The sequence below is a fragment of the Hypanus sabinus genome, chromosome 10 (assembly GCF_030144855.1).
Source record: "Hypanus sabinus isolate sHypSab1 chromosome 10, sHypSab1.hap1, whole genome shotgun sequence".
Lineage (NCBI taxonomy): Eukaryota > Metazoa > Chordata > Chondrichthyes > Myliobatiformes > Dasyatidae > Hypanus > Hypanus sabinus.
The window spans coordinates 20,605,761-20,630,374 of NC_082715.1; the positions used below are offsets into that span (position 1 = coordinate 20,605,761).

At 37.9% G+C, this 24,614-nt stretch overlaps 1 protein-coding gene across 4 annotated transcripts in view; it reads right to left on the reverse strand.

Moving 5' to 3' along the window:
- The window catches only part of tbc1d32 (TBC1 domain family, member 32), a 210,966-nt gene that overhangs the window by 94,444 nt on the left and 91,908 nt on the right, over nt 1-24,614 (reverse strand). For 3 of the 4 annotated variants that reach the window (XM_059981481.1, XM_059981478.1, XM_059981479.1), the window contains exons 11-20: nt 24,222-24,281; nt 19,938-20,034; nt 19,559-19,696; nt 15,385-15,477; nt 14,186-14,328; nt 13,023-13,147; nt 12,520-12,721; nt 11,022-11,104; nt 7,191-7,329; nt 5,289-5,376 (exon numbers count right to left, since the gene is read on the reverse strand). In XM_059981481.1, coding sequence (XP_059837464.1) covers nt 5,289-5,376; nt 7,191-7,329; nt 11,022-11,104; nt 12,520-12,721; nt 13,023-13,147; nt 14,186-14,328; nt 15,385-15,477; nt 19,559-19,696; nt 19,938-20,034; nt 24,222-24,281 — 1,168 coding nt within the window. The remainder of the gene's footprint in view (nt 1-5,288; nt 5,377-7,190; nt 7,330-11,021; nt 11,105-12,519; nt 12,722-13,022; nt 13,148-14,185; nt 14,329-15,384; nt 15,478-19,558; nt 19,697-19,937; nt 20,035-24,221; nt 24,282-24,614) is intronic. The other variant, XM_059981480.1, reaches the window with a different exon arrangement.

Here is a 24,614-nt window from a genome sequence, read left to right on the forward strand (position 1 = left end):
ATGGTTATGGGAAATACAAGCAGGTTTTTTTTCCACTGAGGCAAAACATACAAAGTGCTAGAGGAACTCAGCAGGTCAGGCAGCATCTATGGAAATGAATAAACAGTTGATAGGTTGGGCCGAGACCCTTCATCAGGACTCCATCAGAGCATTTTGAGTGTCTTGCCTTGGACTTCCAGCATCTACAGACTTTCTCATGTGTTTCCACTGGTGAGTGGAAGTGGTTGATGCAGGCTTGATTTCAAAATTTAAGAGCAATTTGGATAAGTATATGGATGGGAGGGGTTTGGGAGCAGATCAACAGGACTAGGCAAGTTTTGCATGGACTGAAGTGCCTTTTCTATGCTGTGTCATTAACTATGCTTCTTTCTGCTTAATTTCAATTTCAAAAATATTTATTTTGTATATCTAGCCTCTGTATTTTTTAATTCTGTATTTTGGTACTTTTATTTGGAAGATAATACAGGAGATTGTGGAGTCTGTGACAAGCTATGAGAAAAATAGTTTGGAAAAGAACATAGACAAGTTAATTAAATGGGTGAAATATTGCAGATATAAGAAGTCCTATCCATTCTGGTAAGAACAGAAAAGTGTAAAATCGTTCAAAATGTAGAAGATTATTTCATTTCCTTAAAGTTGTTATAGCTGGAGGATGGTGGAGGGATAAGCTCAACCTAATAAATGCTCTCAATAGCATGCATCTCAAATAGACTCTGCCAACCAAGTCCAGCTCCTGACCTTCAGGTGTGACTTAGCTACTAAGCTTGACAGAACCATTTCTACTTTGTAGGGTCAAAGGCAGATTATTGGCAATTTAAAACCAGTCGCTTTAGGTACATAGGGTTCATGATCTATGGTTAGTAGCTCATCTAGGAGAGGGAAAACTCTGATCTCAAACCTCTGCTGCACTGTGGCTATACCTACTGTTGAGGAACATTTCGGGAGTAAACTCTGAAGAAAAATTTGGAGTCCCTAAAACAGTCCTATGTTGAGTTCAATGCTGACTGGCAACTTCTGTACTGTCGCTGATGCCAAACTGTATCATTCTCTGCCATTCCTTTGGACTCATTAACTTTGTGGAGGGGGCAACCTGCTACATGGGTAACAGCTTGGCCTCCATATTATACTGCCCTGGATTAAGTATCATGCAGACAGTTAGAACACATCATCCACAATTTACCCCAACCAACAGATGGCCTCAGGACAAGATTACTTCAGGTGGTGGGGAAGGTGGGACCTAAATAAGATGATTATATCCAGACAGAACTGGGAATGATGTCCTCCTGACTATTTGTTAGTGTCATTGATTATGATAGGGAGATGGGGTCACTTTAAAAGAAATGACCATCAAAATAGTGGATATATTAATTAAGATTTTCCAAAGGTTTGTAACTTCTCAGGAGAGTTTAAACTAGTTTTGCCAGGGACGAGAAACAAGAGCCCAGGTCAATAAGGGAAGGACCGGACCAGAAGGAAGATGCCAGGGAAAGTACTGAAAGCAAATTCAGAATAACAGGTATGATGGGTCGGATAGTTTGAAGTGCATGTATATTTTAATGCACTTCAACAGAATCAACAAACTCATTCATAAGGCCAGTGATGTTATGGGGATGGAATTGGACTCTCTGACGGTGGTGTCTGAAAAGAGGATGCTGTCCAAGTTGCATGCCATCTTGGACAATGACTCCCATCCACTCCATAATGTACTGCTAAGGCACAGCAGTACGTTCAGCCAGAGACTTATTCCACCAAAATATAACACTGAGCGGCATAGGAAGTCATTCCTACCTGTGGCCATCAAACTTTACAACTCCTCCCTTGGAGTGTCAGACACCCTGAGCCAATAAGCGGGTCCTGGACTTATTTCCACTTGGCATGATTAACTTATTATTATTTAACTATTTATTGTTTTTATATTGCTATATTTCTTCACCATTCTTGGTGTGGTTGTAATGAAACCCAATTTCCCTTGGGATCAATAAAGTATGTCTGTCTGTATGATATAAACCAGTTGCACATAAGGGCTGAGAAATGGTACGTGGAGTTTAACCCAGATAAATGTAAGCATTGCATCTCAGTAGGGTAAATGCAAAGAGACAGTACATTGTTAAGGGCATGGGTCTTAAGAGAGTTGCTGAACAGAGAGATCTTAGGATCCATGTTCATAGCTCCTAGAAAGTGGCTACACAGGTTGATAAGGTGTTAAGAAAGCTTATGGAAGGCTTACTTTCATTAGATGAGGCATTGAGTTTAAAAAATCAGGAGGTTAAGTTGCAACTTCATAAAACTCAGTTTAGGCCAAATCTGCACTATAGGAAGGATGTTGAGGCTTTGGAGAGGGGGCAGAAAAGGTTTACCAGGATGCTGCCTGGTTTAGAGGGCATGTGCTACTATGAGAGGCTGGGTAAACTTGGGTTGTTTCCTCTGGAGCGTCAGAGGCTGAGGGGAGATCTAATAGAGGTTTACAAGATAATGAGACGCATAGTTAGAGTGGACAGACAGTATCTGTTTCCCAGGGATGAAATGTCTAATAGCAGAGAATATACATTGAAGGTGAGAGGGGGGAGGTTCAAGGGAGATGTGAGGGGTAAGTTTTTTACTCATAGAGTTGTGGACGCCTTAAGTGTTCTGCCTGGCATAGTGATAGAGGCAAATACATTACAGGCTTTTAAGAGATGCTTGGATAGGTACATGGATCTAGGAAGATGGAGAGATATGGACATGCTGTAGGTGGAAGGGTGCTTGGGTGCTATAGATTTGCTTTTTAGCTGGTTTAGCACAATATTTTGGGCCGAGTGGCCTGTTTCTGTGCTGCACTCTTCTATGTTCTGGAGAAGTATCAAAATATTGGATCCAATGAGGAAGACAGACAAGAAGTGTGTAACTAGAGACTGACAAGCCTAATTGTTGAAAAAATGTTAGAATCATTTGTTACAGAAATAATGGCAGCACATTTGAAAAGTCTTGATCTAATCATGCCAAATCTGCAAGCCAAATTTGAAATGGGCATTTGAACTACAGAAGAAACAAAGGCTATATGAAAATCAAGGAATGAAGTTGATAGAATACTACAGCTTAGATCAAGTTAGTGTTGATGTGTATCTGGTCAAACTGAATAGCCACCTCCAACGGGATCCCACTACCAAGCACATCTTTCCTCACCCATCTTTCTGCTTTCCACAGGGATCACTCACTACACAACTCCCTTGTCCATTTGTTCCCCCATCCCTTCCCACTGATCACCCTCCTTGTAAGCGGAACAAGTGCTACACCTGCCCTTACACTTCCTCCCTCACCACCATTCAGGGCCCCAGTCAGTCCTTTCAGGTGAGGCAACACTTTGCCTGTGAGTTGGCTGGTGCGGTATACTGTGTCCGGTGCTCTCGGAGTGGCCTTTTATATATTGGTGAGACCCGATGCAGACTGGGAGACTGTTTCGCTGAACACCTATGCTCTGTCCGCCAGAGATCTCCCAGGAGCCACACATTTTAATTCCACATCCCATTCCCATTCTGATATGTATATCCATGGCCTCCTCTACTATCAAGATGAAGCCACACTCAGGTTGGAGGAACAACACCTTATATTCCATCTGGGTAGCCTCCAACCTGATGGCATGAACATTGATTTCTCTAACTTCTGTTAATGCCCCTCCTTCCCTTCTTACCCCATCCCTGATTTATTTATCTCCCCTCTTTTTTTTCTCTCTCTGCCCATCACTCTTTGCCTGTTCTCCATCTCCCTCTGGTGCTCCCCCCCCCCTTTCTTTCTCCCATCCCATGATCCTTTCCCTTCTCCAGCTCTGTATTCCTTTTGCCAATCACCTTTCCAGTTCTTAACTTCACCCCTGCCCCTCCTGTCTTCTCCTATCATTTCGCATTTCCCCCTCCCCCTCCTACTTTCAAATCTCTTACTATCTTTTCTTTCAGTTAGTCCTGACAAAGGGTCTCGGCCCGAAATGTCGACAGTGCTTCTTCCTGTAGATGCTGCCTGGCCTGCTGCGTTCCAGCAGCATCTTGTGTGTGTAGCTTTCAGTTTGATTTATTTAACCATGTTGGGTAACTTCCTCTCATTTTATGAAATTTTCACATTCTTTTGTTGGAAGCAAACGTATCATGAGTCCTAGGACCTAATCCTGGATAATTTCACTGATGATCACCTTCAGTACAAAAAACATGTATTCACCACAAATCTATGTTTTAATCTAATCCAGATTGCTTTTCATCCTATGTTCCTACTGCATTAATATGAAATGCAAATTCATGAAAAATGATATGCACAGTCAGGTCCCTCTCAGGAGGACTGGTAGTTCATTGTCACTATCAAAATAATTTATGCCCTAAGCAAAGGCCTTTTTACTTAAATTATTGTTCGTAAAACAATCCCCAAATAACAATAAATTATAACTCTCTCTCTCTTGTCCTTTTAATGTTACTTCTATTCACTGAATTACTTCAATTCTCTTTGATGTAAGACGTCTATCTCAGGAGAACTGAAAGATTATGATCAGTATGTCTATAATTCCCATTTTATTTTCCATAGCTTTGGTGTATCAATTTTTGTATCCAATCGTAAGGAAATCTTACTTCATCTTAAAGGTGACATTTAGAACTCCTCTTTCAAGGTTAGGGATAGGAAAGTGAGCTTCAAGTAACTTACCCACACTCAAAAATGGTAGGCCTGTCTTCCAGCCAATAGATATTTTAATGTCAGTAGTGAGGGTGGGGAGTGTGGATCTGGATGCTACTTGTAGTGGAGAAGTTAGATGAGAATGGCACCAATGTGGGGAACAGGGGGAAATAGGACAGCATTTGAAATGGGGAGGGATTGTGGACATCACACCATTTGGTGAAAGGAAGGAGGATTGGAGACCAGGAACTACAGCTACAGTTGTACATCAGGAAGGATTATAGGATATTGGGGATCAGATGGTCTATGATCTCTTTCTGAACATTTCTGTGTAGAAAGGTTTGTGCCTGATCAAATATTCCATGGCTCTGGGATTCAGAGGAATTGATAGGGTGGACAGGCCCAAACAATTGTTTAAGCAACTTGCTTAGCTACATATGTTTGACATCAAAGCTAAAAAAATAAAGTAAATATAGTGTCTTATGAGTGCCCAAAGATATGCACTTCCATGATAATGTGATCCAATGTCACTTATATTCCAAACGTAGTATTAGCATATCATCACACGCATCACCGTAATCACAAAGAATGCTGATAACAATTCACTTAAATTAAACCTCTTCCCTTTCATTCAAGATTTGATGAACTTCAATATTTACCTGAACTTTGCAATGCTGCAATGCCAGGTGCTGTTGCAGCTACCTGTGTAACCATTACTCCGTATCCAAACTTTTCACACTTACTGACCTGCCAAATTAAGTGAAAAGTAGGTAAATTTCTACATCAATTCTAGAATATGCTACAATGATGGCAACTTCATGAATATGGAGAATTTGATATCAAGTTTTCTGCATGGAAACCCTGAAAACATGTTGCTGGCCTGCAGGCTCTCATGGGGTTTGGCACAGAGAAAGGAACTTGGGCTAAACAGCCCAAATTTACATTCCAATCTCACAGCAAAAAAAAATGCTTGTTTGGTCCAGGTAGGCACGTGTTTTTTTTTCCATTTGATATGCATGGAGAACAGCTGTGAGTGTCTCAGATCATTTCAGACTGTCAGATAGGTTATTAATTTTAAAATAACCTTTTAAATTTTTCTAGGAATTTTTAAAACTCTAACTTACAAATTACGAAAAGGTATTTGAAAAACATATCAGTTTATTTAACTAAAATTAAGGAATATTTATATTCATTTTTTTTCTTTCAAAGGTTTTAATCAATTTTGATTGCTTCTAAACTTCTCAAACAACATTCAATTCCTTCCACAATTTTGACTACTCTGATGAAGTTTCTGAATGGGAATTGAATTGAGCACCCCACACAATTTCATTAGCTTCTGCAAATTTCCTGACAGCTTTGCCTGAGGAAATTTTAAATCTTTTTCAAATAAAATCATCAGGAACCAACGGTGCTCATTACCAACTGTAAAATATGTCTAAACTACATGCTGTCTGACAATAAATGGCTTCCTATTTGTAATCAGGATTTCTATATTCATTAAAATATTACAACTGGAATTTAGGTTGTGTATTGTAAATTAATGAAATATGCCACTATTCTGTAATTTCAAACTGCAAGAAGACAAAGATTACTCCTTTAATTTGTACTGGCTGTACCTAAGAGCTAAAAAAAATTATTTTCTGAATAGACAATACAAAAATAGCTAAACTTATGCAGGTTGAAGTAACTAAATAAAAGATCATTCTTAAGTAAATGTCAGCAACATTACTTCCACGTTTAACTGATTAAACAATAAGCAAACAATCCTTGAGCAGGTCAGTGTGGAATTGTTAGCATCTCACAATAACTTCCAGCCTTATGATTGAACACCTAAAATGGGATCCAACTCACAACTCAGAAGTACAAAGCCCAGCATTGCAAATACACCAGATAACACAAAGAGCAGGAAATCTGAAACTCAGTTCAATTCATCCTATGTTGCAGATGCAGAATGAGCTGTAGTTAGTGCAAGTGTGCCAAAATAAAGATAAAAGCAGTATAAAATGGTCTCTGGAGAAGGTTAGCATATAAATTTAGAAAAAATTGGTCAGGACATGAAAGGATAAGGGGAGAAGGCAGGAGATTGGGGCTGAGAAGGGAAATGGATCAGCCATGATGAAAAAGCAAAGGCAAATCTTATGGAAATTGAGAGGGAACAACCAATCTGACCATACAATTTTCATAAGATATTTTTGGGTGATTAATTGAAATAAAAACATATTATGGAAGCTGCCAGCATGCTTAAAAGACAAATGCAAAAGAAAACTAAAAACAGAAGGGTTTCACGAAGTGGTTGTGCCCTGAAAAAGTAGAGAACCATTCTAAAAATACAGTATATAAACTATGCAGGGGCATGCAAGAACATGGATATACAAAGGTGGAGCATCAGAGAGAGAGAGAGAGAGAGCCATATAAAAGAATGAATTTTCAAATATGTTTAGAAATAGAAATGGATAGAATGATCAAATGATATTCCAGAAAGATGGTTACATTTATTTGTAGACACCTAATATAGATCCATTCATTCTCAAGAAATTAATGCCCGCAGAGTCTATACAAACCTGAAGTTTTTTAGTGAACCTGCTAAACATATAATTCACACATTCATTGATTGCTCCAGTTTGCTGCAGAAGTAATAATCCTTTTGGAGAGGCAGCAAAGTTTAACAGATTGTCTAGGAGCATTTCTTCCAAGATCATCCTGACAAGAAAGTTAAAGGATTTTGTTTTATTATGTCTTAGCTGGCAAAATCAGACATGTTATTCAACTCTCAAATTGCAAAATATACAAGGATAAAAACATAAGGCATTCTAAACTTCTTAAACTATTAAGTATCAACATCACTAACTAGTTTGTTTATTTATTTGTTTATCAGTAGCCCTTTTAGACAAATATCAGTAATTCTGATTATTTCTTAAACAATTTTGCTGTATTATCCAGCCACAAGATGTGACAACACTAGTAAAGCTGGCCCATAGTAAAACACACACAAAATGTTGGAAATACTCAGCAGGTCAAGCAGCTTCTATGGAGAGAAATAAAGAGTTTTGGGCCGAGGCTCTTCATCAGTTAAAGCCAACCCATTCTGCATTGCCTGAGGAGGCATTTACCCAGCTGGTTCTTCCCTACCTTTTCAATTTTCAGTCAACATAATTAGAATTTCTTTTTCTAAGGTTAGGTATAATATTTTAAATACATTTCTGTAATGTGAAAGTAGATTTTTGCCTTTGCCACCTTGTAAGTGACTGCCTGTGGAAACAATCAAATTTTCATCAGTAATGAAAACCCAGCAAGTGACTCAATGTTTGGTTAACCTTGCAAGATTATTGCTCGGGCAATAAATATAAAAACATGCTCTGTGAGTAATTTATGCTTGATGTTTAGCATTTTTGCCTCATTGTTGGCAAGGCATTTTGTTGGCACTGCAAGATCTGTTTGTTTCAATGAACTAGTAGTTATGTGCATCCTCAAAAATCTGGACACAAACTTCAAATTCTTATCTGTTGAGGCTGATAAGACACATCCAACCTTGTATCAATGAGACATAAGGATCAGAAAATTTGCAGATGCTGGAAGTTCAAGCAACACATACAAAATGCTGGTGGAACTCAGCAGGCTAGGAAGCATCTACAAAAAAGAGTAAACAGTCGACATTTCAGGCTGAAACCTTTCATGAGTTTTAGGAAAACAGAAGTTAAGCAAGACATTAAACAGGCAACAAACAAAAGAATATCCTGAAGACACTAAGAAAATGCATCAAATTATTCTGGTGATATTGTTTGTGGACAAGAGTACACTCCTGAATTCCACAGAATCTTGAGCAGCAAAGATAGCTTCCCCTTTCTGCAAGAAAAGCAGCTCACTGCATACAACTCCCAAAGCAATAATCAGCATATCCTCACTTCTGGCGACCAAACCTTGACATTACTTAGACAATTCTGCAACTTTTTTGGTGGAGAGTCTTTCAAAATCAGTCACTGGGAATATTCTCAAACCAATACTTCACAGGTAACAGGAAGATATAGAATCCATGTGGATAGAGTTAAGAAACTGCAAAGGTAAAAAGACCTGATGTGAGTTATATACAGGCCTCTCTATATAAGCAAGGATTTGGGATATAAATTTCAACTGTCCCTGAGCCATCCAAGTCTCTGTAATGGCCACCACATCATAGCTCTAAGTACTGATCCACACTCATCCGCTTTGTTCACAATACTCCTTGCGTTTAAATAGACACATCACAAACCGTCAGTCTGAGCACGTCTCTATCACCTGCCTATCCTCCCTCACACACCGTCTACAAGCTTTCTCTATTTGTGAGCCAACCTCCTCTTCCCCAGTCTCTCCAGTTCGGTTCCCACCCCCTAACAATTCTAGTTTAAACTTTGCCCAGTAGCTTTAGCAAACCTCCCTGCCAGGATATTGGCCCCACTGCAAGTGCAACCCGTCCTTTTTGTACAGATCACACCTGCCCCAAAAGAAGTCTCAATGATCCAGAAATCTGAATCCCTGCCCCCTGCTCCAATCCCTCAGCCAAGCATTTATCCTCCACCTCATTCTATTCCTATTCTCACTGTCGTGTTGCACAGGCAGTAATCCCGAGATTACCACCTTTGCAGTCCTGCTTCTCAACTTCCTTCCTAACTCCCTGTAATCTTTTTTCAGGACCTCTTCCCTTTTCTTACCTATGTCATTTGTACCAATATGTACCACGACCTCTGGCTGTTCTCCCTCCCACTGCAGGATATCTTGGATACAATCTGAAACATCCTGGACCCTGGCACCTGGGAGACAAACTACCATCTGAGTTTCTTTCCTGTGTCCACAGAATTGCCTGTCTGACCCCCTAACTATTGAGTCCCCTTTCACTACTGCCTTCCTCTTCCTTTCCCTACCCTTTTGAGCCACAGGGCTGGACTCTTGCCAGAAGCACAGCCACTGTTGCTTCCCCCATGTAGGTTGTCCCCCCCCCCCAACAGTACTCAAACAGGAGTACTTACTGTTCAGGGGGAACAGCCACAGGGGTACTCTCTAGTACCTGACTCTTCCCCTTCCCTCTCCTGACTGTTATCTACTTGTCTGTATCCCGTGGCCCCGGTGTGACCACCTGCATATAACTCCTTTCTATCACCTCCTCGCTCTCCCTGTCCAGATGAAGGTCATCAAGCTGCAGCTCCAGTTCCCTAACGCAGTCCCTTAGGAGCTGCAGCTCGACACACTGGGTGCAGAGGCTGGGAGACTCCAGGCCTTCCCACATCTGACACTGAGCACAGAATACTGGACTTCCCACATATGACATCGAGCACAGAACAATGGCTGCAGTTTCTGAGGACAATTCAGAAGGTGCAGCAAAGATGAAGGTGAAGTATTCTAAAGGGAGGATGAGGTAATCTTGGGTTACAAGGAAAGTCAAAGACAGCATAAAAGCAAAAAGAGAGGGCATAAAATATAGCAAAAATTAGTGTGAAGTTAGTGGATTGAGATGCTTTTAAAAATCAACAGAAGGCAACTAAAAAAAAATAAGAAAAGATGAAATATCATGGTAGCTAGCCAATAATATAAAAGTGGATACAAATGTTTTTCCCTCCAGATTAATAAGGAGTAAAAGAGAGGTGAGAGTGGATATTGAACTGTTGGAAGATGATGCTGGAGAGGTAGTAGTGGGGGAATAAAGAAATCGAGGACAATCGTACTAGTACTTTTGCATCAATGTTCACTGCAGAAGACACTAGCAGTATGCCAGAAATTCAAGAATATTAGAGGGCAGAAGTGAGTGTAGTTGCTATTACTAAGGAGAAGGTGCTCGGGAAGCTAAAAGGTCTGAAGGTAGATAAATCACTTGGATCAGATAGACTACACCAAAGCATTCTGAAAGAGGCAGTTCAGGAGACAGAAGAGGCAGAGGCAGCTCAGGAATCAGAAGAGAACATCGTTCAATGATGTTCCAAGTCATTAAGTATATTTAAATGAGATGTAAATAGCTTCTTGGTTAGACAGGGTGTGAAAGGTTATGGGGAGAAGGCAGGAGAATGAGGTTGGGAGGGATAATAAATCAGCCATAATGGAATGGCCGAGCAGACTCAGTGGGCTAAGTGGGCTAATTCTGCTCCTATGTCTTATGGTCTTTATGATATAATATAATGATAGTGCGATGTTGCAGACATCCTGCCTTAATGCTAATCTGTATTACACTTTGTTGAAAAATAAAACCATCTTACCAATAGGGAGGCAGACTGAATCAGTATATTAGGAAATCTATGACTGGTCTTCGTATTCAATGCAATGCATTGGTTTCATCTGGTGGACACCAGAATTTAAAATAAAGACAAGATAAATATTGTTTGTCATTGTGATCATAAATAATTCTGAAACAACAATTCAGATATACCTACATGTTTTGCAATTCCTGAGCCGTTGTAGAGCCTGATTCACTTCCTGCTACAGGAGTTGGTGTTCGTTCTATGAGTAAACTGGCCTGATTCACAAATTAAAGTTAATAATGAGTACAACAAAAGAACCACTCTTCAACTGCACTTATATCTTAAAAAACATGCAAAAAATAAATTTTAACTTTGTAATATTCAACGGCATAAGAAAGTCATGACGATATATCCAATTAGAAAACAAGAATTCATAATATATTACATATACTTCAACAACTATATATTTTTTTCAAAGCTTGAAATTAGGTCATGAATAAGAGATTCCAAAATATAGAGTTTAAGTTTAGTAAGCAAATGGCCCTTAAAAAATATTCAGATCACCAATAATAATGGCTCCAGTAAGTAATGATACACTAATTTAGATACACAAAGGGTATGCACGTCAAGTAGTATGTCAACTACCATTTTTATTCAATGTCAATTTTACTTGTGCTTTGGGAAATGAATTACACTACTTCATTATATAGTAAATGAGAGTGTATTATTAGTATTCACCTCTTATCTTTTCAGCCTCTCTTAATAGGCAAAAAGATTAACGTAGGGAATATCATATAGTAAGAGATGCTTGGAGTTTTTGCATTCTTGCTAAGGAGAATAATGTTCCATAATGAAATGTGGCCACTGAGAATTTGGAGGCAGACGTTCATCTTATTGATATTATAAAAAGTTTTAAACTTACTATGCTTAGCTGGTTCATAACTTTGTTATAGTACCTTTAGGAAGAAGTTTTCTAAATGAATTATTAGGAACTGGCAGTGAAAGTTATCAAAGACTTTGAATACCACTGAGTATCTGTGACATGCAGTTAGAATCAACTGGATAATTTAATGATAATTTAAAAATATAAAAGGGGAAATTCAGTCAGTTTTAAAAAATATCAAATTCAAGGAATTAAAAAAATGCATCAATCTTCTCCCTCTTAGCTATTCCTCTCTATTGAAGAGAACTGACAGGCTGCTCCCACAATAGGTCTAATCTAACAAAGGTTGTACAGGCCAATTATTCTGAAAGCTACTCGGAAACAGAGCAAATTCATATCGCACTAGAGGATTTATTTGGAGGTTCAATGCCAAAACTCAACTGGGAAATTAGCAGCAAATGTCAGACAGCAGCTTTGCTTGGTACTTGTGGGTGGAATGTGCCCTGAATTTTCTAACATAAACTGGGGTGTGGGAGTAAATGCTGACAGTTTGCTGCAGAACTGATATCATTTCCAATCAAGTTCCAGTCCAGTAACAAGCACAACACTTGGAATAACATGCAGCTTATCTCTGCTTTGTGATTACATTCAGTTCAGTTCTAGTTCATTCAGTTTCTTCAGCTTGATCATTATCTTAATCTCTCCACTCTGTTAAACCATGCTTTTAAAGAAGATAAAGTTCTGAAGAAAAGTAAAAGATTTACAGAAGAAATACATATTACAATGTAGGCCATTATTAAGTGTTACCTTCTTCCATGCCTTAGAGATAGATTCATGTAAACCATAGGGCATCAGAACTTCGAGACCCTCACATGTATTGTACATCTGACGGCAGACAAAAATGAAAGCTCCCTTCAGAGCTGAGGATGCCTCAGTGTAATCTAAAGCTGGAAGCTGTCCATCCAGCAGCTTTTTGGTAAATTCAGCAATTACATGTGCAGCAGAAAGACTGGCAAAATATAGAAAATTCTTATGATGCATAGTTTGTTCAAAAATCAATGTTTAATTTCTTAAGAATCATTAAATTTTCTGTTTGCTAGGTGATTGTCCATTAATATTTTCAACTGGAAATGGTATATGTACATTCATTTGAAAAAAAAGTCGAGACTACAACATTTTAATGATTTAACTAAAAACATGTGAAACTTTGCTATCCCAAGAGATTTGTATTTTTGGTCACAAAACAAAACAGCAAGGATTTTAAACATAGGTAAACTGTACTTCTACTTAAGTTCTGTGTAGTTTCTTACCTATTTGTTGCAACGCCATTGTCTTTTTCACCAAAAAGTAGCAACTTAAGTCCTCGGTCTGTAGAGGCTATCCTTGCCAAAATATCAGCTATGTTTATCAACACTGTTTCATTACAGGTAATTATCTATTCATTTCAAAAAATATCAAATTAATATAACTTTTACTATAAACCAAGATATCTGAAAAGCAATTTAAAATTAATCTTATAAATGCTATTGTAGTATTTTCATAGATTTTATGTAAAATTTCAAATAAATTTTAAGGAATTTTATAAAGGGTATATAGATAGAGGGGAACTACTCCCATTAGTGGAGGAATCAAGAACTAGGGATCATGGATTAATGAAAACTAAAGAACAAAAGGTGAAATGAGGATTGATTTTTTGTTTACAAATTGGTAGTAAGAACCTGATATGCAATATTATTGATAGGAGTGCATGCAGATTCAAATGGAGTAATCAAAAGGGAGCTGTATAGACACATAAGAAGAAAGAACTTGAAGGGTGATGGAGAAAAGGTACATGTGAGTAGAACATGGAACTGATGCAGGCAAAATAAGATTTAATAGCCATTTCCTATGATGCAACTGTTCCTTTATTCTATGAGTATTGTCCTTCAGGAAATATCATTTCAACTGATCAAGTGTAAAGGAACCAAAGCAAAGTTGCAGATGATACAAAACTTGCCCATGTACTGCACAGAGAACAGAATAACTTTGTATCTATTGATGTCCTGATCAGTTGAAAAGAAACACGGGGATGGAATTTAATAAAAGTAAGTATGTTGTAATACATTTGGGAAGGTGCAAGAAGATGGCTTCAAATGAACAAGATTTTGGATATTGAGAACAGTGGGGAGACCATATTAATGGTTAAAATGACAGATGGGATGCTGAGGTAGGTATACAAGCTGAGGTATAGAATATAAAAGAGAGATCACAATAGGATTCATGCTATTGTTATTAAGCTTGAATATTGAGTAAGTTCTATTTGCCAGTACATTACACTGAAAAGAGTACAGAGGAATAATAAAGTCACAAGTCAAGATTGGACAGGATGGGATTATTTATTTATTATAAGGGAGACAGGAGGTGTAATTGAGGTGAATAAAATCAAATGTCAACATAGTAAAAGAAGTGATAACATTTGTAGAAATTACTGCACCTGTTTTCCTTTCAGCAATATGAGTATTGGAAAAAGAAGGGCATCAATAATGATACTCTTGTACAGGCATTCTGTAGCACACTCTTTTCCGCCACATAACATGCGCAATACTTCCATCACAAGATTTGCAGGAGCATATAAATCTGAATGAAAACATATTTAATAAGTATGACTGTTCAACCCCAGAATTCTCACAATTTTATGGATTATGATGGCAGACACGGTAACATAAAGAGGCAGAGTGTAGTAAAGATGGTGCTAAACAGTGACTCCTTTGCTTGCATCTTCAGAAACAGCTCTATTTCCATCTTTAGTATCTTTATTTTTCTCTTTCAGGGTTCTTTGGAAGACCTTGACCTGGAGTTTACGCTGACTTCAGTTCTTTGTGGGAAAGGGATCTGCTCTCGGGGTTTCATAACCGACCGTTGTTGTTCGGCACACCAAGGGCTCAACCTAAGAGTCCGGTTCAGATTTGGAAGCCTAGGATCTCGGGGCTCTAGAGATGGGCAGATTGAGGGTCAGTGTCAGGGTGGAGTCGGGGTATTTGCTGTGTGCCCAAAGACCTGAGATCTTTTGGCACAGAGCTCGATAAAAGCGACATAATGGGCTTTTAACATCGTAAACCAGCGATGTTGTTTGTTATGTCTCCCTGCTCACTGGGAAAGTGGAGACAATTCCTTCTCCCTTATTAGGGGGAGAGCGAGAGAGAGAGAGCCTGTGGTATGCCGTACACTGGGGGAAATGTGAAACCTTTGGGATAACTGCAAGTCTGTGTCTTTGCTATTACTTTGCTCACACTTAAGTGCTCAGTGCCGGATGCCATTGCTTTTTTAGCCGGTGGGGGGAGGGGGAGGGGGGATCGTTGCTTGCTGCCGGGAGGGGAGGGACTTTGGGGTTCTAACATTTAATTGTCATTCATTCTTTGGGGCATTTCTCTGTTTTTGTGGATGGTTGTGAAGAAAAAGCATTTCAGGATGTTTATTGTATACATTTCTCTGACATTAAATTGGATCCTTGAAAAGCAAAAATGTAGACTATCAACTCTAGCAAAGGTTTGACAAACATCAATGTCTTCACTCTTCAAATATTGCTAGAACCTTATGTAGATTTCTAGCATTTTCTAGTAAGTTTTAGTTGCATTGTTTTTTTTTCCATTATTAAGAATGTTTTGCAAAGAAAACATTGTAGTTGATTATTACCTGTTTGTGTAACATTTCCATTCTGTGCTGGGTCTGGGTGCTGGTACATCATACGGATCAACAGAACTAACAAGTCCATCAGAGATACTGATTCTAGATAATATAAGAAAATAATTTATTCTATCGTAATGAGTTTATTTGAATAATTGACCCTTCTTTATTCCTTATTCTATTGTGAATTAAATAAAAACATTTTCCACTTAGGTTTTATTAAGCTTTTTAATGCCAGATTCAGTTAAGTATCAAAGGCAATCAGATATACCTCACCTTTGGAATTCAACTCTGGTTTTCTCCTATTAATCTGTTCTATTACCATTCCTTTCATCTGGCATTCTCATCCCTCTGTCACTATTCCTCCTCTACAGACATTCCCTTTGTTCTATCCTCTTACAGTCCATGCATCTGAAAACTTGTTATTTCTTTGATTTATATAACTCTGTTGCAAAGTCATTAACTGAAAATAATGGGCCAGATCGCAGACTATTGCCAATGATTTAAATCAAAATTGCAGACATTCAGCTGTTAAAACTGCAACAATAGATACTCCAGTTATGACGGACTCAATACTAGAGAGGTACTGGCTATTGGAGCACTCACCATTGGAGCAGTCTTGGTCGGAGTAGCTAGAGTTAGAAATAGCAAGGCTTTGGTGAGAACAGGTGGAGGGTAGGTAAATTCATTCATTATTTCTTTTTTCTGGTTAACTCTTGAGAGACTAGGGGGGATGCCTGCAGAGCCAGTATTCTGTTCCAAGTGTCAGATGTGGGATTTCCAGACTAACAGCCTTCCCGGTGGCTGCATCTGCAGCAGGTGCTTCGAGATGCAGCTCTGAAGAGACCATGTTAGGGAACTGGAGCTGTAGCTTGATGACCTTCAGCTTGTTAGGGAAAGTAAAGTGATGATAGACAGGAGCTACATGGAGGTAGTCACCTCAAGGCTACAAGAGACAGATAAATGTCAAGAGAGGGAAGAGAGAACGACAAATAGTGGTGAGTACCCCTGTGGCTGTCCCTCTCTGGGGACCTACCTGGGGGAAGCAATAGCGGCTGTGCCTCTGACAGAGTCTGGCCCTAAGGCTTAGAAGGGCAGGAAACTGAAGAGAATGGCAATAGTAATAGGGGACTCTATAGTTAGGGAGACAGATAGGCAATTCTGTGGATGAAAAAAGGAAACACAGATGGTAGTTTGCCTCCCAGGTGCCAGGGTCCACGATGTTTCTGAACACATTCACAATTCCTGAAAAGGGAGGGTGACCAGTCAGAAGTCGGAATACATTTTGGTACCAATGACCTAGGTAAAAAAAGCAAGTTAGGAAGGAAGACGAGAAACAGGACCTCAAGGGCAGTAATCTTGGGATTGCTGCCTGTGCCATGTGACAATGAGGATAGGAATAGAATGAGGTGGCAGATCAATGTGAAGAATTGGAGTATGGGCAGGGATTCACGGGCATACTTCTGGAAGTCTTAAAGACCAAATTAGGTCATACAGAGTCAGTGAGTCAGTCAGTTCACTCAGATGGAGAACTGCACATCAAATCCAACAGCAATACCCTGGCTCAATGGGATTCCACAAAATCACATTCTTTCCAGGTACAAGATCTAAAACCTTTCAGTTTTTGAATGAAGAAGTAAGATAAGAAAATTTCTAATATTTATTTTCATTTTAACTGGCTTAAAATATCAATGCCATTAAAATCAATTTATAGCTAACATTTATAGCTAACAAACACAGTTAGGCATTCTGTCAAAGAACATCGGATATGCTTCAGGATAGTGCTTGCACATTGTGCCGAGCACCACTATTGCTGAACTCCAAGGTGAGTAGTTCCAGCTGCATAACTGAAACAATTGTCTCCAATCATTTATTGAAATCTTCTTGCAGAAGAGATTGGGTAGAAGAACGATCTAAATATAAGGCGAGTCATAATTTTGGAATGGTTGACGACTCAATGGGTAGGTTAGAGTCATATTATACAACATGAAAACAGGCCCTCTGACCCAATTCATCCACGTCAACTGCTTTGCCCAACAAGCTAGTCTAGAGCAAGTATAGTCTACCTCTTGATCTATTTCTCTTCTGATATCCCACTTCTACATTCTGATAGTATATCAGAATACCAAATTGAACTCCTTAATCAGTTGATCATATCATGTTGATACCCCAAAAGGTGCAAGAGCAAAAGAAAAAAAATTAATACCTAACCAAGACATTTCACATTATTAACATCCATTATGCAATCATTATTTGCTGACAATTAAAATGATCTTAATTTGAAATAATATAAAATATATTTTCATCAAGATCGATATCAAAGCTTCACTTATTTCAACAAATTACTGAGCTGGTTACAAAATCTTATTTATTATTATCCTCAAATCTTTTCTTTTTCTCTAGTACTTTTTTTCAATCCAGCCAATTAAGAATAGAGGACTAAGATGACAAAATATATTTGTTTTAGGCTGAAAAAGAATGAACATATTTGGAAGAATGGGTGCATGCCATTGCTGAAAGATATCTTCACATCAGATTCTTAAACATCACATATAATAACACTCAGATTAAATTCAAGTGCTTTGTACAGATAAAAGTGCTTTCATATTACTGTCTTTTACTTCTTACAGATTACTGTGCCCTATCCGTGCCAGATCATTAAATAAATAAATAAATTTTGGGTAGGTTCACAGAACAAGTGTTCACAGAACTGATACTGACATGACTCTGTATTCATGCCTTGACATCAAATCTTCTCTTAGTATGGAAAAGATGCAAGCTGGTGAATTGAGTTACTATGGTATATCAATCCATATTTCTTTCAAGACAGATCTGCAGACATGTATGCCTACCATGATTGATTTTAGGTAATCTCGTGCATTTTATGAAAGCCCAAAAATTTGCAAAAACTACATCTGTAAAGTCAACTTTTATACAGAATAAGAACCAAACAAGATACTTATTTCTTTGGAATGCTACAGAGAAAATAAATTCCACATTTTCCAGATACAAAAACAATAGATAAATATATACAGCAGAAGATTTGTAAACAAAGGAGATGATTATGAAGAGAGCTGGACTTTGCACATCTATACTCACGTCATTCTACAGATGTGCAGTGGAGAGCATCCTAACATGTTGGATCACTGCATGGTACAGAAACTGCACTACAATGGACAGGAAAGGTTCTCAACAGGCAGTCTAAATACTCAAGGCATCACCAGAATCAGTCTACCAGCATTAAGGACAAATGTACAAAAAGGTATCAGAAAATGGCCTGCAACATCATGAAGGATCCCACCCAGCCTGCTCATGGACTGTATATCCCACTCCCATCAGGGAGCAGGTTACATAGCATCCATGCCAGGACCACCAGACTCAAAAACAGTTACTTTCCCCAAGCAATATGACTGATTAACACCTCCACCCACCACCACCACTTTATAATTTTCAGTCAGTCACTTTATATACAGACTCTCCTGTGCCTAACATCACCTCATGGACATACAATCAATCTATGTATACTTACGTATTTATATTTATTTTTGTATTATTGTGTTCTTTATCTTATGTTGCTTTTTTGAGTTGCGTCAGATCAATTATTTCATTCTCTATTACACTTGGGTATTAGAAATGACATAAAGCAATCTTGAATTTTGAATCTTACATTCTCAAACCAGATTGGAGATGGGCTAATGTGGTAACAGAATTAATAAGATGAAGAAAATGAGTAAACATAAAGAAGGACTATTGAATCATTGCTGCTTGTTTTAATATATCACCTCAGTGAAACAAGAGAAAACATCCTGAAACAAATAAAGATATGAAAGACAAAACTTGAATAAGGCCAATGTTATGATATCTAAGAACACAGGGAAATAAATAATAGAAATAATTGAAAATAGTCTTAACCTGGCGACAAAGTGCCCTCACATTTTTCTGGACTTAAGGTCTCCCTGAAGTTTCTATCTCAACTTTTAACGTCCTGTATATTTAAGTGTAGGGAATTTGGAACAGAGATAGAGGGGATAAAGATGATACAGAATTATGCCAAACAAACTACCATGGATCTTGTAATAGGAATGGAATATTGAAATTAGATAATAAACTACAAGGAGTTTAGAAATTTAGAGAAACAGTACATACAATGCAATATTCATTTGAATATTTGTATATTAGTTACCTTCTCTGTTTTTTACTTTTATCGGAAATAGTTTTCTACCACGAGTGTACATCAACAATCTTCCCAGAAGACACAGCGAATGTACGAAGCAAATGTATTGTAATTCATGCCCTGTATAGTATGTTCTTTGACCACCGTCTTGAGACAAAAATGAAGAATTAGAACTTTCTAGAACACTTGGTGCACAAAGAAGGGGAATTAATTTTCTCAAGTGGAGTCAGCCCAACAAAAAAGTACTGTCAAAATAAAAAAAATTATTTTCCCAGCTTTTGTTTTAGGTCATGACATTAAATATAAAACAAATGTAAACATAGAGTAAATCCTTTTTGGTGCATTGTTTTAAATGTACAGTATAATTATAACTATCAAAGTTACTTACTCATGTGATAAAGCATTACACATAAATTGTCAGTTGCTTCATCCTCTAAATTCCTCGAATCAAAATAATTCAAGCATTGCTGGACAGATGCAGTTATCTACAGAAAACAAAGAGAAGTTTTAAATTTTCTATTTAATCTTCCCCATTCAACACTGAATATTCTATCACAATACATATACCATAATAATGGTGAGATTAGGTACATTTTAATCCAATTGTGAACAAAATTATAAAACCAAGTAAAACCACATTTCATAACTGCTAGCATTTTTCCAGATTAAAGAGATATTTTTCATATCTCACAGAGGTATCCAGTAAACATTTTAAAGGCAGTATTATGCACACATTTTTAAGAGTTGATATTTCAGGGTATTATGATTTGTAAGAGGTAAAATGGATATCTATATGAATAACAATGCACTGCAAAAGGAAGTCCATACTCTGCCTCAAGCATTTAAAAGACAAATTGGAAAACTTCACTGTATATCAATATTTTACAATACATTTTAATATACCTAAAATGTATGGTGCATCAACTGATATTTATCATATGTGCTAGTATTCTTCTTAATTACATCATATGGATTGCATATCAATGAATTTACTCACACCACAGCTACCTTGCCTATGAATGCTTGCAGAAATAATAGAAATATTTTCCAAAAAACATTCCCTACCCTTTGCCAGACGCAAACAATATACCCTTCACAAATGGCTAATACATTTTTGCAGCCTCAGGATCAATTGATTTTTTTAATCACAAATTTTTATTGAAATACCAACATACCATTCAATACAATCAGCTGCCAATTACATTCTGACTGTTTAACCCAGCCACCCCTCAACCCTCATCCCCACCCCCTTCCCCCTCCACCAACCAACTGAATAGTAGTGCATACACAAACAGAGCTTTCCTATTTTAACAAAGATCTTTTAAGTTAGACATCAAATTTGTGCACATTAAGATTGTGTTTGGTCATGCATCATTTACACTTGCTGATGATAATTCCAGGTAAATGCATAAGAAATCTAAAACCTTTTAACCCTTGTAGGGAGAGTTTAATCCTCCAACATTAAATGATACAATAGTAAGATTTTTTAATTTATCTGTGTTGCTCATCTTCCCCTGGATCTGTTGTAAGTTGGTGGTGGAGCCCAGAGTTAACCCCTTCCCACCCCCTTCCCATCACCACTCCCATTCAACCCTTTATTTTGTAATATTCTTGAGTGTCACTTAGCAATGTCAGACACTGAACATTAACCGCCCCCCTCTAGCACCAACACATTAGAAAGGCAAATCAATTCTCATAGACAATCATATCAAAGAGACAGGAAAAAAAACCTGGTCACACCCATTAACTTATATAATTAAAACCATTCCCGTCTCAAATATAGTATAACACATAATCAAGACCCCAACAGTTCTCTTACATGAGACTGTTGCTTTAACAGACCGTTGTTTAGCGTTGACGCCAGTGACGTCTTATCTCATGCCCAGGAACATAAACAAGTCTACTGGAGACATAACCTGAAATGAACATGTATCACTGAAGTCATTCAGAACAAACTGCTGTTTTTCAGCTTCATTCTTGATGAAGTGTGACATTTGGGTGTGTTGAATTATCACCTTAGAAAGTAAAAGATAAAATGTATATTCTAGGCGGACTTCAATCATATTACCATGTTATACTTGTATTAACAAGTTAACTGAGCCATTGCCTTAAAACTGACCTGCAATAGTCAGAAACAAACTGGCCCCTAATAAACTAAATACAAGAGTGCATCGAATGACTTTCCAATAAAAGAATAACCAGAAAACTTCACACCTATGACATTAACTTGCCCATTCCTGTTAGATTGCACAAACAGGCTGATCTAAGCTCTGAATGCAGTTCCATCTCCTCCTGAGGGGTGTGTGGACTTTGCCCAGGGTCTTCTTCCATATCTCCCAGCACCCGATGATTTCAGGGCTTCTTTCACTCCCTCTGCCAAGTTAAATGACATCTTCATGTCCTTGATATTCACTCACAAAATCACCGGGTATATGAGGAACGAGTCGATCCCCTTCTGCTGAAACTTAGCGCAAATCTCCTTGTATCCCTTCATTTCCTGCATCATGCCAGGGCTGTAGTCGGTGAAGAACTGCAGCTGGGTGCCATCAGGGAGAGTAGGTTTGGCTTTCCTCGCGCCCTCCAGGACAGCCTGCTGGTCAGTGTACCTTAGAAGCCTAAGGACCATGCTCCATGGTCTTGAGGTATCGTTGGAAAAGATCCTATGTGCACTATCGATCTCCAATGGAGAGCTGTGGGAGTTCTTGAGCACTGTATCCAATTAGGCAGCATCTCCTGGAGGTAGCCTCTTGGATTGTTGTCCTCAGTGCCTGTCGGTAAGTTAACCAGCCGCACATTCTTTCTTCTAGACCTAGACTCCAAGCCGTTTAACTTCTTCCGTATCTTAGTCACCTCAGAGAGACTGGAGCTAGTATCTTTCTCAATCTTGCATAAGCTAACCTGAATGTTGTATATTTTGTTGAAGACCGTGCTAAATTTTTTACAGTGAATGTCCGCTTGCTCCTTTAACAACCGAAGAATATTGCCATTCTCTGCCATATGCTTCTGTATGGGGTCAAGAGCCTTCTCCAGCAACTTCTTTAGCAAGTGGGTTACCGTTTTCTGCAGCGATTCCCTCTCCGTTGCCATTGTTTGCGTAATTTCCTCGGATGAATTGCTAGTTTGGTGTCATCTGCTAGTATCTTGTTTCTTGGTTGAATTTGGATCTTTTTCTGAGGTCATGTCTTTAATTAGATCCTTCTCCAACTCAAACGTATTAAGACCGTCTGTGAGCCCTAAAGAGCGTGAAAAAGGAGGGTTATATGTCAGCGCTCAGTGCTGTGCTGCCATCTTGCCTCATGCCTCACCGGAAGTCCCTTTTTTAGGATTGATTGATTTTTCAAGTTTGCCTATCTCAGCCTGACATTTTTACGTCCTCATGCCAGTCAGGTCCGTCGTCATTATAAAACAAGCAAACACCACAAGTGCACTGTGAGGATGATGTAACCCTGCCAAGGAACCACATCTTTCAAAAACCATACAATGGTTTCAGATACAAATTCCCATTTAATTTCTCTGCAGCCCCAGCAACTGGTAGTGGCTCTTGGCCTCAAAGTTGATTTGATCCTGTTTCAAAGTCTGTAGCTCTAGTCCTGTAAAGTTCTGAAACACTAGTTTGTCTTGGGAATCAAACCTCTTCCTGTTCCAGCCACAGATTCCATTCAAAATGGCTTGGTTTTGCTTTTCCATTTTTTTTTTCACTCTCCTTCTCAATTCCTAATGTTAGACTAAAAGTTCTGGAACCATGAACAATTTGAAAGTTTTAAAACATGGTAGAACTATTAACATTTCCTTTCACTCCTTATATCCTCTATAGAAGAATATCCTCCATCTAAAGATCAACATTTAGTCCACTGATTCATTCCTATTTCATCCTCAGGCTTTGAAAATATACTATGGCCCCTTGCCACTTCACCTTCAGGTTTCAGATACTGATACAACATCCTGAAATATTTTCTTTTACTTTTTCATAAAGTTTCTCCAATTTCTCCAAAGCCATCAATACTGCTCTCCATTCCTTTCAACCAGAAATTGAGTACTACTGATGATGATGAAAGCACAATATTAACAGGAAAAAAAAATCTAGATTGCAAAACTGAAAGTTATTTCTTCACAGATTAAATCTCTATATCCTTCATTCTACTTCTGCTCTTTCCAGACCAGCTCCATGTTTCCTTCCAGTTTCTCACAACCATCCACATTATATCATGAATGTACAATTCTCTCATTTTAACATGTTCTATAAAAATATAAAAGACACAGTTTCGAGTAATAGTAGAATTACAGGTATGGTCATCCTACCACAGACTTAATTGTTGGAATACAATTGTACAAATTTATTGGATGTATATTTTGATCTTGGCTTCTATTATTAAAAATAAGACTGACAGAGAAAACCCAGAATGTTTGTTTCTGGTAGCTCTTCCATCTCTCAATATAATTCCATGGAATCAATTAATTAGTTTTATTTCCTTGTTTATTAATATATCCTTTTGTGCTGTTTGGTGCACAAATTCAATAAATATAACATTAATCCTATTTGGTGTATAAATTCAATATATAACAAATTAACAATACTGAAAAAGAGGAAGATATAACTGCAGTCATTATTAGCACAGCCATGTTATGTAAAAGATATGGAAATAAATCCAGTTCTTAACTCTAGAACACTTACCAAAGACTTGTACTTATTTTCAAGGAGTCTTAAAACCACTGTTCTGCTGTAGTATCCATGCTAGGAATTTTTTAAAAAGTGTATTAGTCTCCTGAAAGCTCTTTTTGTTGCTCCTTTAGAAACTAACACGAATACTTTGGAATTACTTTATATATAGATAATTCATAAATACAATAAATAAAAGGCAACATCAGTTTATCATTAATTTGATTTCCATTAGATTCTTACCCTTAAAATTTCTTCCTACTAAAGTATTACATATTTATCTTAATATTTATGGCAACCTTTATATTTAACATGCAAAATGTGATATTTATAAAATAGAAATTTTAGTTTCATCTACAGAGAAGTTTTATTTGTCACCTGTGCAGCAAAATATATAGTGAAATAAGT